This window comes from Sebastes umbrosus, chromosome 3 (assembly GCF_015220745.1).
Source record: "Sebastes umbrosus isolate fSebUmb1 chromosome 3, fSebUmb1.pri, whole genome shotgun sequence".
Classification (NCBI taxonomy): domain Eukaryota; kingdom Metazoa; phylum Chordata; class Actinopteri; order Perciformes; family Sebastidae; genus Sebastes; species Sebastes umbrosus.
The window spans coordinates 23996452-24011454 of NC_051271.1; the positions used below are offsets into that span (position 1 = coordinate 23996452).

At 37.3% G+C, this 15003-nt stretch overlaps 2 protein-coding genes across 4 annotated transcripts; both read left to right on the top strand.

Moving 5' to 3' along the window:
- The first annotated feature begins 4024 nt into the window (after positions 1-4024).
- Positions 4025-6308, top strand: hemgn (hemogen). 2 transcript variants are annotated; one of them, XM_037761769.1, is made up of 4 exons: positions 4025-4188; positions 4542-4632; positions 5052-5683; positions 5819-6308. In XM_037761769.1, exons 1-4 carry the CDS (start codon positions 4125-4127, stop codon positions 5929-5931), a joined length of 900 nt encoding a protein of 299 aa, XP_037617697.1. In that variant the 5' UTR covers positions 4025-4124; the 3' UTR covers positions 5932-6308. The 2 variants fall into 2 exon arrangements, with proteins under 2 accessions (XP_037617697.1, XP_037617707.1); XM_037761779.1 differs by having other exon boundaries at positions 4026-4188; positions 4542-4620.
- Positions 6309-8428: 2120 nt separating this feature from the next.
- On the top strand, positions 8429-14635 carry trmo (tRNA methyltransferase O). Of its 2 annotated transcripts, none has more exons than XM_037765838.1 (6): positions 8429-8683; positions 8894-9045; positions 10578-10752; positions 11781-11938; positions 12209-12778; positions 14174-14635. In XM_037765838.1, the coding sequence occupies exons 1-6, from the start codon at positions 8595-8597 to the stop codon at positions 14407-14409; spliced, it is 1380 nt and encodes a 459-aa protein (XP_037621766.1). In that variant the 5' UTR covers positions 8429-8594; the 3' UTR covers positions 14410-14635. The 2 variants fall into 2 exon arrangements, with proteins under 2 accessions (XP_037621766.1, XP_037621767.1); XM_037765839.1 differs by having other exon boundaries at positions 8631-8751.
- The last annotated feature ends 368 nt before the right edge of the window (positions 14636-15003 follow it).

The following is a 15003-nucleotide window of genomic DNA, read 5'->3' on the forward strand; positions in this document are numbered from 1 at the left end:
CATGAAGGCATTGCAGTCACAAAACATGACGCTGCCTCCGAAACAGTGCTATGGTGCAATTTATATTTCTGCAAAAGGAAAGTACTATGTTTATCATAAGACATAACCATTTTTTTCATGTAAAAAGTCAGGTTCATAAAAGAAAAAAAGCACAATGCATGTGTACAGTTTATGCACTGTAGCATTCAACCAATTAGACGTCGATAAAGTAGGTCATATGGTCAACTTTGTTTATCTGCCCTAACTTAAAAGTTATATAGCTTGAAAACATGCCCATGTTTTGATATATTTATATTGTTATTGTGTCGCATTGAATGTGTAAAATAATGTCATTAAGAAATCCTGTTTTGATGATTACTCAAACCTGTTGCCTTTCCTTTGTTTGGCATAATGCAATCACAGATGTTGATGAATTTGTAATTTTTGTGTCAATTGTTTTTTATCAATAAAGTGCATAAATGTATAAATTGTGTTGTACTTTCTCTTCATAAATGCCAGATTCCTTTAACACACTAGAAAGGAGGGGTGTGTTTGGTTTTGCAGTAAAGAGAGCATTGTATATGCACATGGAGAGTAGGGCACCCCCTCCAACCCCACCCCCTTTACTTCCTGAGACACCAGAGCCCTCCAGCACAAGTCTACTGAGTATGAGATGTTGTTTTTTATAAGTCAAAATGTCAATCAGCCATTATATTAAGGATTTTGGCAAAAATATTCATATATTTTAAGGGTAGTTAGCACTAATGTAGAGATTTAACACAAATTAATATAGGCTATAATGCTAAATATCCACTATGTCCACTGTACAGGGTACATGATCCATAGTCTTTGGCTTTGTGCAAATTATATGTACATAATATATGTATATAAACTGTTTTTAAATCAGTGTCTGGTAGTTGAAAATGTGCACCAGAAGATGGCACTGTAATATCTGCTTTGACATTCCTCAAATATGAGTTTCATTGTGCAACAGTAGGGGTGTGTGTGGCAGCCTTTTCTGCTTGTAACAGTAATGCTGGTAATAATCTATTACTTGAAAAGATGTGAATACTTTGAAGGAGTCTGTTCTTGTGTCTATCAGCTGAAGAGTTGGCTGGTCCTTTGGCCAGCTGGAAGTCAACATTGATACTGGAGGTGTTGCTAAATGGTCGAGGTAGTTTGAATGTGCGTGTTTTTGTTTTAATGTAACAATGGGACAGTTTGTTCATCTCAGTCAGTGTATCCCAGAGAAGGAGGTTGTTATACTTGGCATTGAATGGCCTTGCAAGATTAGTTTTTTTTAATTGAACTCTACCCCAGACTAAACAGGTGAATGAGTATGTTTTCCACTAAAACTTGTCTGCAGCCATGGGCGATTTTTTTTTTTTAAGGGGTGCTCAAGCAAACCTCAATTTCATCTCGGCACCCTTTTGAATGCAGTATAACCGTGTTATTTTTGCTTATTCTAAACATGGTGTATTTTAATATTTTTGCATACTGGGGTCCCTAAACAGTCTTGGAATTGCAAAAATTTGGTATGACTGGAAAGCTGAGACTTGTGGATCCAATGAATTGAATTGTCACCTGTCACCTGAATTTTATGTTCTCTAGGACTTTCAATCGATTAAAATACGTAATCACGATTAATAACGTGATAGTCCATCGTGATAAGACGCAAATTAATCGCACTTTTATTTGTTCTTAAATGGAGATTTGTCACATATTTATTCCTCTTATCAACATGGGAGTGGGCAAATATGTTTGCTTTATGCAAATGTATGTATGTATGTATGTATTATTGGAAATCCATTAACAACACCAAACAATGAAAAATATTGTCCAGAAACCCTCACAGGTACTGCATTTAGCATACAAAATATGCTCAAATCACAACATGGCAAACTCAAGCCCAACAGGCAAAAACAGCTGTCAGTGTGTCAGTGTGATGACTTGACTATGACTTGCCCCAAACTGCATGTGATTATCATAAAGTGGGCATGTCTGTAAAGGGGAGACTCGTGGGTACCCATAGAACCCATTTTCATTCACATATCTTGAGGTCAGAGGTCAAGGGACCCCTTTGAAAATGGTAAATGGACTTGCTTTTATATAGCACTTTTCTAGTCTTCCGACCACTCAAAGCACTTTACACTACATGTCAGCATTCACCCATTCACACACACATTCATACACTGATGGCAGAGGCTGCTAAGGTGCCAACTTTGGCCATCAGAATCTAATCTAAATACTCATTCACAAACCGATGGCTATGCCTTCGGGAGCAATTTGGGGTTAAGTGTCTTGCTCAAGGACACATCGACATGTGACCCGGAGCAGCTGGGGACCGACCTTCCAATTGGTGGACGACCTGCTCTACCCTCTGAGCCACACAGGCCGCCCCTGATGGCCATTTCCTCACCAAAATTCAGCATGATTTTGGAGTGTTGTTTAGCCTCCTGACATGGTTGGTACCAATGGATTTCTTAGGTTTTCTAGTTTCATATGATACCAGTATCTTCACTCTAGCTTTAGAACTGAGCCCGCTACAACCTAAAAATAGCAAATTACGTTAAAGAAATTAGTGTCGTTAAAACAAATTTGCATTAACGCAGTATTATCGCTATTGTTTTCCTTTACATACATAAAGACATTTCCACCATAACTTGATGCAGAAAAGGCAGAAATTGGTGCATAAAGATCACCAGAATGCAGGAAATGAAGTGTTTGATGTTCAAAATTTCCTAAGAAAGGACCCCCAGGCTCCCCGCTTATATGCCAACCCCAAAGTTGAAACAAAACCCACGCCCTTGTCTGTACACGTCACATTCTCATCAGGGGCTGAGTTCCTTAAAGACTTGATCCTAGAATCACCCCTAGTCTGCAGCCATAAATTCATCCATACAGAGCGTACAACAAGAAACAGACAGTTTAGATTGTCATACTATAATTTTAGAAAGTGTGTGTGAATTGCAAAAAGCTCCTTGAATTTAACCAAGAAGAGACACTCAACATTTCCCCTACAGTGCAGGAGGCAATTGGCAGTTGAGTGTTATTTACTCTGCTGGACAGCTTCTTTCTCTGAGTGGCTCAAACAGGCACATGAGGGCTCAATGTGCTGAGAGAAGATTGAGAACACGCCCCAACCGAGCAGCTCTCCCTCTGAGAGATAAGATGGGTATGCCCCTACTCCGGGTGAGGACAGGATTTCTTGGTCTCAGGTATCTGATGGCTTGTCAACACAGTAGTCTACCCAGAGTGCTTCATAATATATAAAGTAGCTCAGTCCGTGCGGGTACTTGGCTTGGGAACTGGAGGGTTGCCGTTTCAAGTCCCTGCACGGACCAAGTACGGAGTGTGGACCGGTCACTCCTGGGCACTGCAGAGGTGCCTTTGAGCAAAGCACTGGACCCCTAAAAAGTGCTACCCGGCCACTGTATAGCAGCTGCCCACTGCTCAATATAATATACTACTGTAGCTAAATTTCTCTGTGGGCTGTGCTATGTACAATGTGTGACAGTAAATACTGGATTTACATTTTATTTACATTTACATTGTTAGAAAAGGGCAGATTTAGCATGAATGAAAAACCTTTTTAGTATGTTTATTGGTAATTATTGTTATTATTATTCATTATTATTATCATTTATATCATATTCAACTCTAGACCTGTGCCAACAATATTAGGCATTGAATAATTGTCTATGTAAATTCAGTCAAAGTATACTTTTGCCATTGCTAAGCAACGACACAGCTTATCTATCAGCTGCTGGCTTGCACATAAACATGCATGAAAAACAAAAGAGTCCTTCTTATTTTCCAGTTTGTTTACTAGTTTAATTATCAGTCTATGTATTTCCACCTTTACCACATACATATTTTGCCTCTATATAACACACTGCCCTCACACAACTTGCTCCAATCTTTTTTTTTTTCTCTCTCTCTTTCTCTGTCAATTCTGTGCCAACTCCTCCAGCTTTACAAATATGATAAGGCCAAAGCTGCAAGAACTCTCCCAGCACTATGGTAATGGTTAACCAGATAATTCATTTAGGGGTGGGAATAGAAAACAGTCAGAAGTTATTCTGTCTTCTTTCCTGCGCTTGCCCGCCTTCAATGATTTGAATTCATTCATAGCAGGACTCAGAATGGAGGAGACGTTGCAACAAGAGGCGCAAGAGTTGGAATATAAAAATCAGAATGAAGACCAAGGTAACTTTTAAGATTTGCTCCTCTTCTTCTGAAAATTAAGTAGGCCTACTTCAGTATCTCCACGCTAGAAAGTTATTCATTTGCATACTGTGTGGTGTCTTTTGGTCAACTCATACTTTAACCAACAGCTAAGCTGCTGTTACTACAAATGAGAGACATGTTCAGTCTTTCTGTATTTTCAACCCTTTAGTGTGGAAATGTTTCAGTCAGAGTTGCCAGTGTGTAACTGATAGAAAAAATGCCTATAAACCACATCTTTATATGCCATCAGTCACCCACCACCTTTACCAGTCATGCGTAAAAAATACTGCTCTTTGATTTCATACTGTCCTTGTTGTTTCTCCGTAACATAGGTGGGATCCGTCGCCGGTTGCGTGACAGGGATCTTCTCAGGAAGAGAAAAGCAGAAGCAGAAGAGAAGGAGACTAACCAGTGGGTTTTTGGGTAAATCTATGGAAAGGCACAGCCAATGTTAGTGCAGTGACCTATATTTTAGCTATGTTCATTTGGAGTTACCATCATAGGTTTAGCAGACAAAATGTACAGTAAAGAGCAGTAAATAATTGATTTAATGCAATGGAGAGTAAAAAGAGAAATGTTAGCATCAAATGTTTAACAAGGCTTTATTAACGAAACTTGCTTCACAGTGCACGGTTAAATCATTATCAGCACTGCAGCTGCTTATCACTCCTGTACTTTATATTGAATATGGAGCAATAGGTAACCAAAGGTTGCTCTTGTGTTTCTATTGACGCCCCAGATCCAGGTCAAGGACTTTGTACTATTAGCTTTGCAAAAGTATCACAAAGAGCTGTATCAGTGTCTACTGTTGTTGATTTATTTTAATTGTTGTACTCTCTCAGGGTGGAGAGCCAGAGGAAAAGACCCAGGGCCGACAGTGGCATAAAGAGGAGAGGGAGGCCCAAGAAGAGTGAGCCCACACCGGAGATATCTGTCTCTCAGGAGGAGGAGGAGGAGGCAGTGCCTCAGGAAGCTCCTGCAGTAGTGGTGGTGCCTGAAGCTGCTGAGGTCATCTCAGATCAAACGCCAGGCTCTCTAGCCCCCTTACTCGCTGTGGAATCACAACCTTCATCTGTGCTTGCTGCCCCTGCACCTCAACCAGTGCTTGGATCCATCCAGAGCCCCATCTTTGCTCCAACTCTGACTCCTCCAGCTCCAGTTAACCCAACTCCAGCCCTTTTTTTACCCTCAGCTCCTGCTCCATCTCCCGCCAAAGTCCTAGACGAGGCTCCAGCTCCAGCTCCAGAAGCTGTTCCATTCCCAGTCTCATTCCCAGTCCCAGTCCTGACCACAGCCCCTGTTCCAGCTGCAGCTCCTGCTCCTCTTGCAGCTCCTCCTGCAGCTCCTCCCCAGGTGGAGAAACTCTTCACAGAGTCACAAGGCAGAGAGGTCCCTGACCAGGTCCTGATTGAGGATTTGGGGCCAGATGAGGAGGATGACATCTCTCCATCTCAAGACAAAGGAGCTGATGAAGGTAATAAAGAGGAAGTTTAGACTGCAAATAAAAACACAAGACATGTGTGAATCAATGAACCATTACCTGGTTGAAGGGTTTCCATTTGTCTTAATATTTATATTAACCGTATCCTGTCTTTTGGTCTTTTTTTAGATTTGATGGAGATACCGTCGATCAACATACCTGAAGAAAACGAAATGTTCTCTATTCCAACCTTTTCCTCAATGCCTCCTCCACAAAAATATTTCCCTGGAAATTCATTCTAATTTTCTAAAACACTTTTCACATACTGCCTCAGCTCAGACTACATCCTTCTTGGTCACAGTTTGCTTCTGAGTATTATTTTGGTTAGTGTGCAGCCTGTTGGTTGAAGAGAACAAACATATTGAGCATTGCTGATTTGACAAATATATGAATTCAAACCAAACCTGTATGCTTATTTATTTTGCTTTGTGCTTCACTGCGAAGCTCATGAGCTCTATTTTGTATTTTGCATTTAGTAAACAGCAAATTTTGCCTGCTTTTATTTAAAAATAAATGATATAAATCACTGGTAATGATTTATTATTTGTAATTATGGATTTATTTGATAGAATTTTGTAAAAGTTGTTTTTCACTTAATAAAATACACTGCTTACAATCATCTGTCTGACTATCTTTATTATTATGTGCTAAATATATGATCAATAATAAAATAAAAGAGATTTCTTTTAAATTAATTCATAGATTTTTATCCTTCTATTTAGTATCATACAAAATGTGTTAAGAGAATAGATTATACTGGTGTTTTTTACAGGCTGTTATGAGACTGTCATGAATTAATTATATTTTATTAATCTATAGTTTTTTGAGGATTTATCTGCTTTTGTAACATTCAGAATTTGCCATATTTTTCACTTACATGGAGAAATTAAACTATGGTCAAATTTCATTCCGATAAAATACAAATACTCTAACAATGCTCTAAGTGATAAATGTAAAAAGTATATTTCATTATTGCTTACAGTGTGAATAGAATATCAGTGTCTGTATGTCATCTGTGCCTTGTTTGGTCAGGCCTGTGTAACAGCCAGCTTTATTTTATCTACCCGTTTGTCAAACTGTTATTTGGCTGGTAGTACTTAATAGAATTAATTAATTAGTACTATATACAGAGGGGGACGAGTATTTGGATACTTTACTTCAGTAAAAGGAACAGTACTTCAATGTAAAAACACTCCATTGCAACTAAAAGTCCTGCATTCAAAATGAGTATTATTATCAAAAATGTATTTAAAGCATCAAAAATAAAAGTGCTTATTATGCAGCAGAATTGCCCCTGTCAGTGTAATATATTATTATACATTATATTATTTTGATTATTATTACTGATGCATTACTATGTAAGCAGTATTTTAATGTTGTAGCTGGTGAGGTAGAGCCAATTATAACTACTTTGTATTCTGCTTCATCTATAATAATGCACTGTATTATATAACATAATGTTATATTTTGTATGTAAAATGGGAATTTGTAGAGTAACAAGCTGTCAGATAAATGCAGAACAGTATTTCCTTCTGAAATGTAGAAGAGTGAACTTAAGTACTTAAGTACTTAAGTATATGTACTTTCATTTCACCACTGACTATATATTGTTGTACTCTTTTGTGTCGGCTACTCATTCTGTATTCATAAATAAAGCTTATCAAAAAAATAGTAAATGAGGAGTGTGACATAGCTATTGGCTGCCCTCTGCTGATTAAAACATGACCTGGTCCTCATACTGTAATTTTTTTTTGGAAAGAATTTGTCCAATATATTCACTGTAACATTTCTGTTCGTTTTTCATTACTATACAAAGATGTGCTGTTTGTTTTTTTATGGTGTCTGCAGCTCAGAGCAAAAACCGTATTAAATTATAAATCTTTTTATCTTAGCAAAATTTCACATTTAAAAAAAGTAAATTCTCTAACAGACGCTAACCCTTTATTTAAAGTTTTTATAAATGAAATGCAACAATACATATAAAATATTCAGCACTCTACAAACCCCAAAGCCTTTAAAGACTCTTGAAAATTAAAATATTCATTAGAAAAAAATAAATATATATTTATATACATATATTTATTTTTATAATAAATATAATAATAATATATATAATAATATATATAATTGTATAAAGTAGTGATGCTGATAGTTGCTCAATATATTATAATATAATTACTTTTTAATTGATTTTAATTAAATGTTAAGTATACCATACTTCAATTTATATGACTCTTTAAGTGTTGTAAGTCATGCTTACAGAGAACAGAGAGAAATATCACGGCAAAATTCTGGGTTCATTCGAATATTCAGTACCTAAAAAAATTATATATATATAATAATAATATATATAATATAATAATAATAATAATAATAATAATAATAATAATAATAATATATAATTATATATAATAATATAATAATAATTTATATATATATATTTGTATATATAAAATAATATATACTATATTAACTCCTGGTATATTATATGTCTATTGTTCACTACTGTATAGCACTTGTTTTGCAATAAAGTTGCTAAAAAATAAAACTTGCAGTGGGCAAGTTGATCAATGACTTCTGCAACATTCATGCATAATTTATGTGTATTAGCTCCAAGTAGTGTTTTCTACCTACATTTACGTTATATTGCACATCATACAGGATATAAGGAATCCATATAAAGAAAGCTCCACTGCTCAGATGAATATTGTCTGTTATTGTGGTGTCACCTGAAACAGTCTTGGTTGGCCAACAGGAAGTCAACCACACGCTTCCGCATAGAGAGACTCCCACGTGTTTCATCATCAGTCTGTTGCTGTTTAACCCATCATGGTTGAGCTAGCTAGCTAAAAGCTCACTTATTGAGAACTGTCTGCTCTGTTTTGTCATCCTTTATATCAGCAAGATGACTCCTCTGTGTGGCTGCTGTGGAGAGCAAGTTAATAAACTGAACCAGCAGATCTCAGTGATGAGAAAAGAGATGAAGAACTTGAGGTATGTGGAGACAGGAATGTACCATTCACCTTTATAACAGCTGCAACTTCACATGTTTCTCTCTTTAGGTATGGCGGTAATAAATGTCTTGTATGTCATGTACTTTTTGCTTTATAGACAAGTTGTATTGCATATTCTGTGCCATTCAACATTTTATTTATTGATTTCCTTTATCATGGTATTTACTTGTATGTGAATCTTCTTTAACAGGCAGATGTTGGACAGTGCAGTTAGAGCTCATCGCAAACACATGATATCCATTCAGTCTGCTGTGTCAAAGATTGGACTCTATGAAGCTGATAAAGACCAGACATCACAACAACCACCACCAGTAGCATCACCACAGGCTGCATTAGAGCAAGGTACCATTAGTACAGCTGTAAAGTCGCCCACAATAATAGTGTAAATAAAGACAAATATATCTATCAATCAATCAAACAAAATGTATTTGTATAGTCCTTTACAATAACCAAAAGGTACCCAAAGTGCTTTACATTAACATCAAGAAATAACAGGAATAAAAACACAACATATCATAAAATCATAAAAAGGTGCATAAAAAGCACAGGAAAAATGTCACTGGGCTACTAGGTATTAAAAGCCAATCTAATTTTAAAAAATATATATATATATACATATATATATATATATATATTTTCCAGGACTCAGAAAAAAACATCTACAGTACATATACGTCTGCATCACATCATATAAGATAAGATAATATAACAACTTTATTCATCCCAAAGGATTTTTTTGTGCCAAATGTGCTGAGTATCCATAATAAAATACATAATGTGTTATTAGCTATTAATCTGTCAGATACTTTTTGGGATCAATTGATTAATACATCATGATTGATGATCATGATTAGCGACATCTTCAAATTAGAGCTGCAATGATTAATCGACTAGATGTCAACCAATAAATTAATCGCAAACTATTTTTATAATCAATTAATTGGTTTGAGGAAAATGTTTTTTTTTTTAAAGAAAAAAAACCCCAAATTCTCTGAGTCTAGCTTCTTAAATATGAATATTTTTCTGGTTTCTTTACTCCTCTTTGACAGTAAACTGAATATCTTTGAGTTGTGAAGAAAACAAGACATTTGAGGACATCATCTTGGGCTTTGGGAAACACTGATCGTAATTTTTTTACCATTTTGTGACATTTTATAGATCAAACAACTAATCGATTAATCGAGAAAAAAATCAACAGATTAATTGACAATGAAAATAATCGTTAGTTAGTACGTTAGTAGTCGTTAGTACTTTTTTTGTCTCACCAACAATCCGAAATACAAATATATTAGATTTACAGTGATAAAAAACAGAAAAGCAACAAATCTGATTTATTTTCTGTCAATTGACTAATCACTTAATTAATTAATTGTTTCAGCATAAAATAAGTAAGGGATAATGCCTGATGAGGTGTCCATTATCAGTGGTTCTGTATTTATATTATTTGTATATAAGATAAGATAGAACTTTATTTATCCCAAGGGAAATTGGAATTGAAATTGAAAAAGTGCAGTAGTTGCAGTACAATGTAGGAAAGAGTGCAAATATAAAATATCAATAAAGGTGCAAGTATAATAATATCCAAAATCCACAAAATTCTAAACATACAAATTGCCAAAAATATAAAAAGTTTGCTTCTTGGTGAATTGCATAAAGATATGTATGAGAAGTAGATATGTATTTCACACTGGTGTAGTAGTGGTCGTTGATGAGGTGGGTGTAATACACAGTAGATGGGTAGTGGGTATGCTCTCCTATATATTTCAATGGCTTTTTGCCTGATAGGTGGGTAAACTGTAAACCGCCAGAAAAAGAGGTGGGTATTATAAAATGTTATAAACTGAAACATTGCTGTTATCTGTGTAACACTTCAGGAAACATCCAGACCGCCCCGATTGGTTACATCAGCTCCTGCTTCTCTGTGAAGAATGGGACCCCCAGACAGCCCACCATCTGTGGCCCCTCAAGGGCCGAACTGCGCATCCAGCAGAGTGTCTTCAACAACCCTGAGCACGCTCTGGTGGGGCTTGAGCAGTACTCCCATGTCTGGTAGGTCTCATACAGTTGGTGTACTGTGTTCATAATGTATATGTAAGTCCAGTCCATGATTTGGGGTTGCTATTATCCTTTCGGTCCGAGCCTTGCATGGGTTTTGCTCCAACATAAGCAATGGTGATGAGGTCTCTTGGCTCGTCCATGACATGACTTGGGAAGGACTCAGCCAGACATTTCTCCGTTCTCGGCTGAGATGGACGGCATAACGCTACAAAACGTGTCTTTCGGTGTAATTATAGGCATTAATTTTTTAAGGATTCTGTATTCTACATTTTGCATTTTTATTTTTCATTGAATAAGAAGTATTTTACAAAAGATTTGGTCCGTTTTATGCACGTTTGTAATCCTGAGGTGTTAAAGAAGAAAAACAACAAATATCCAAATTATCTACACTGCTGACTTTTTCTAGCTTGAATGAGCTGTTCTTTTACCTGTCTAATAAGAGCGTATAAAGCCATGTCAGACTGGTATAGAGTGCTACAGGAATGAGTCCCAAACCCCAGAAATGAGTTAGCATTTTAGCTCTTCCTGTTCCTGTCTGGAAGTCAATGGGTTTTTTGAATGGGTTTTTAGTTAGGTGCCTGAAATAAGGGCTGTGTTTAACACAAGCTTAAGAGATTTTAATGTTTTGTTCTGTATAAAATACATCAGGAAATATCCTACTCGTGGATTTTGAAGCCTTTACGTGTCTTAAAAAAGGCGGTTGCTAAAAATTGGCTAACTGAAGTCACGCCGACTTGTCCATCTTACAAGGCGATGCTAAATTCCTGGTTGGCCTACAAAAATACGTTACCACTGGAGCACTCTATTAAAGGCTGTATAAATAAACTTCATTTGGCACTTTTCAGATAATATTTAGTAGTTTTTCTTCTTCTGACTGAAGCAACATGCTTTTGGTTGTCTACCTATCTATTTCTTGTGGATTGAGGATTTAGGATACGGTCTTCTGCACACATACAGACTTTATGTATCCACTGTTTAATTCATGTCATCTGTGCGTTTTCCCCATTTGGTCTCTTCAGGATCATCTTTCTCTTTCACAAAAATGGGCACTTGAGTTACAAAGCCAAAGTGAAGCCTCCACGACTCAACGGTCAGAGAGTTGGTGTGTACTCGACACGCAGTCCCCACCGACCAAACGCCTTGGGTCTGACTCTAGCTAGACTTGATCAAATTGTAGGTGAGTCACTAACAAAAATGTGTCTTCAATTGTTAATTGTGTGTTTGTGTCGTTGTATGTAGAGATTTAGCAGAATGTAAACATGTCACTATTTTTAAACTCTTAATGCTAGACTACTCTAATGCATAGAATATTTTCAGTTCATTTAGAAGTTCATTTAGTTAAACGAAATAAGCTACAAGTCTAAATGTTCAGCTGTCAAATTTAACCTCAGCCACAGAAACGAGTACCTCCATGGAAACGACTGCATTCCCACCTTTTATTTTCTAGGTGATACAATACATCTGTCAGACATTGACATGATTGCTGGCACCCCAGTCCTGGACATCAAACCCTACATCCCAGAGTACGACTCCCCCCACTCCAGGATGGACTCGGAGCCTTATGATTCAAACACAGACCAAGTACAGGCAACTACTGGGTCACCAAATGAAACAACACACATATCAAACCTCGATAAAGACTCTGATGATCAGTCGGACGGTGACTTGGGAAGTCTCCTCTCAAGAGACAAATCTGAAGCTGATATTCCAGTCACAGATTCAACTCAGTCAGTCAGTGCTCAGTTTTGCCTCCACAAAGACCTACACAGTGTCCTGGAGGAGGCCAAGGCCTATGTGACTCAAAGTTGCCAGCTGAGTAGAGCGAGCGAGGATCAAGTTACAGACTCTCCCAAAACCACACCACCAGAGTCGACGGTGGAGCGGCCTTGCTATGGAGAGGAGGCCTACAGTGCCATCGCTGGCTGGATCAGAGAGCCTCCTGTTAGTAGTCTGGAGGTGCGCTTCACCCCACAGGCTGAGAGGGAGTTAGCAGACTTCCTTCCCACTCACCTGTCAGGTAAGCCCAACTTCCAGTTCCAGCATTACAGTAGCCTGTTGTCACTCGGGGATAAGGGGGATGTTGTGTTTTTGTCCACAAGAGGGAGCTGTTGTGAAAGAGATGAATATGAATCAGACTCAGCTTTATTGGCCAAGTATGTGTACACACATACAAGGAAATTTGACTCTTTAAGTTGCTCTCAATGTACTTACACGCAGAACAATTTACGGGGGGGATAGAAACAGACAAACAGCTCAAATCAAAGACAGCAAAGCTGAACAAAAACATGAAATAATAGATATGGTTAGGGCTGCCCCCTCTTAGTCAATTAGTTGACTAATAGGTCGTTTTGGTCTTAGTCGACTAAGATTTCTTTTGTCGATTAGTCGTTTTTTATGCTGAATGATTTATTTCCAAGAAACTTATGGGCACATCTCTAATTTGTTTTAAAGTGGCGCTTTTGTGTGATTCTTTGTGGAGAAACCATAAACAGTATATAAAGATGGACGACATGACAGCTCCCTAAAAGTGAAACCAAAACATCTTGATCCTCCCCATGTTAGCGGATGGGACGTGGGCCAAACTAAAAGTCAAAGTACACGTCAAATAATTAAAAGATGGTTTCTGTCATTTTCGGTAGTTCATTCTACATCACGTTTATGTATGTTCAAGTGTTACATTTTTTTACAAGTTTGGTTTTAATTAGTAATTTGATGCTATAAGGGGGTTAGGCGTCATGATTGACAGCTGTGAGTCTCTTTTGCTGACAAACTGCGGCCTTGCTCAGCTCGCGATTGGTCCGGGCGGTGACCTCAATACTGCGGCTCCACCGCCCAGTCACTACTGTGCAGACTGGCTCAAAATGACGCCAAAATCTCAAGATGGCAGCTCCGATATCCGGGATATTTTGGTTTCACTTCTGTACAGTGGGAGGAAGTGGAGACACGTCGTCCATCTTTATATACATTCTATGGGAGAAACACCATTTTACACATCGATTCAATCAACTAATCAATTTGTCGAAATTTTAGTGTTTGTCGACTAAGACTTTCTTTGGTCGAGGACAACCGTAGAACTAGTATGTACATACAAGTAGGTGAAAAAATAGGTGTGAAGAGTGTGGTTAAGTACGATGAATGCATGTGTACATGTCTGATTTTTTTTATTCTTATGTTGTAATTTTGTGCAATCTCTGACAAAAGAATTTACTTCAGGATTAATAAAGTTCTATCTTATCTTATCTTATCTTATCTTATCTTATCTTATCTTATCTTATCTTATCTTATCTTATCTTATCTTATCTTATCTTATCTTATCTTATATACAGTATATACAGCTTGTACGATCAATATTTGACAATGATGGATGAATAATGATTCGTAGCATAACAGCGTGAACTTATATGACACACAGGACCCTCTGAAAGCGACCGACCCAGGTTCAAGTTTCTTCGCAGTCCAGAGGAGGCTGCTGCCGCCATCAGAGGGGTGCTGTCAGCAGACCCACGGTCAGTCTACAGGAGGACACGCTGCAGAGACAGACTCTTCTTCTTCACCCTGGACACAGCTGACATCACCTGCTGGTTTGGACAAGGCTTTGCTGAGGTACTGCAGGTCCGACCTGTTGAGCAACACATTGCTTCAATGTGAGAAACCCTTTCAGTGAAAGCTTCAGAGCTGGAAAGACTCCGTTTTCATGTTTATTGAGAAACATAAACAGACCCTGTCAAATGTTGCACAACTCAACATTTCCAGGTAATTTCTCTACTGACAAATGTGTATTTAAATGGTAAAATCATTTAAAATCAGACATATAAAAGACGAGGTACATTTAATTTTGTATTAGTACATTAAATAAAAGATTTTTGAAACAGAACAGCGTTTTTATTTTTTTGTCCTTGTTTATATTTTCTATTTCTTACAGGAAGTCAGAAAAATGGTAGATAATGAACATTTAGTTTATTTCTATCTCACACAAATGATCTAGAAATAGGAGTGATTGTACAAATGTAGTAAATGATCAAAGTTCTTCTCATCAAGTATTAAAGACTTGCCCGCGCTTCCCATACATCTTCATGATTTAGAAAATTGTTTGCATGTTTATGTTTGGTCAAGACGTGTTCTGTACTGGTGTAAAGGTTTCTTTTATGTATCATTTTCATGTCTTTTTCCTAATTTAGAGGAAGTAACTGGCCCTCTACCTAACTGAATGATCATGAATGAGTGGGCTTTTTTTGTTTCTTC

What these genes read in the sequence shown, in the direction of transcription:
- hemgn (XM_037761769.1), top strand. Translation starts at nt 4,125, where the DNA reads ATGGAGGAGACGTTGCAACAAGAGGCGCAAGAGTTGGAATATAAAAAT. An exon ending in AAATCAGAATGAAGACCAAG is followed by an intron (nt 4,189 to 4,541) that starts GTAACTTTTAAG and finishes TCCGTAACATAG; the next exon opens with GTGGGATCCGTCGCCGGTTG. An exon ending in AGACAAAGGAGCTGATGAAG is followed by an intron (nt 5,684 to 5,818) that starts GTAATAAAGAGG and finishes GTCTTTTTTTAG; the next exon opens with ATTTGATGGAGATACCGTCG.
- trmo (XM_037765838.1), top strand. Translation starts at nt 8,595, where the DNA reads ATGACTCCTCTGTGTGGCTGCTGTGGAGAGCAAGTTAATAAACTGAAC. An exon ending in GAGCAGTACTCCCATGTCTG is followed by an intron (nt 10,753 to 11,780) that starts GTAGGTCTCATA and finishes TGGTCTCTTCAG; the next exon opens with GATCATCTTTCTCTTTCACA. An exon ending in CCTTCCCACTCACCTGTCAG is followed by an intron (nt 12,779 to 14,173) that starts GTAAGCCCAACT and finishes TATGACACACAG; the next exon opens with GACCCTCTGAAAGCGACCGA.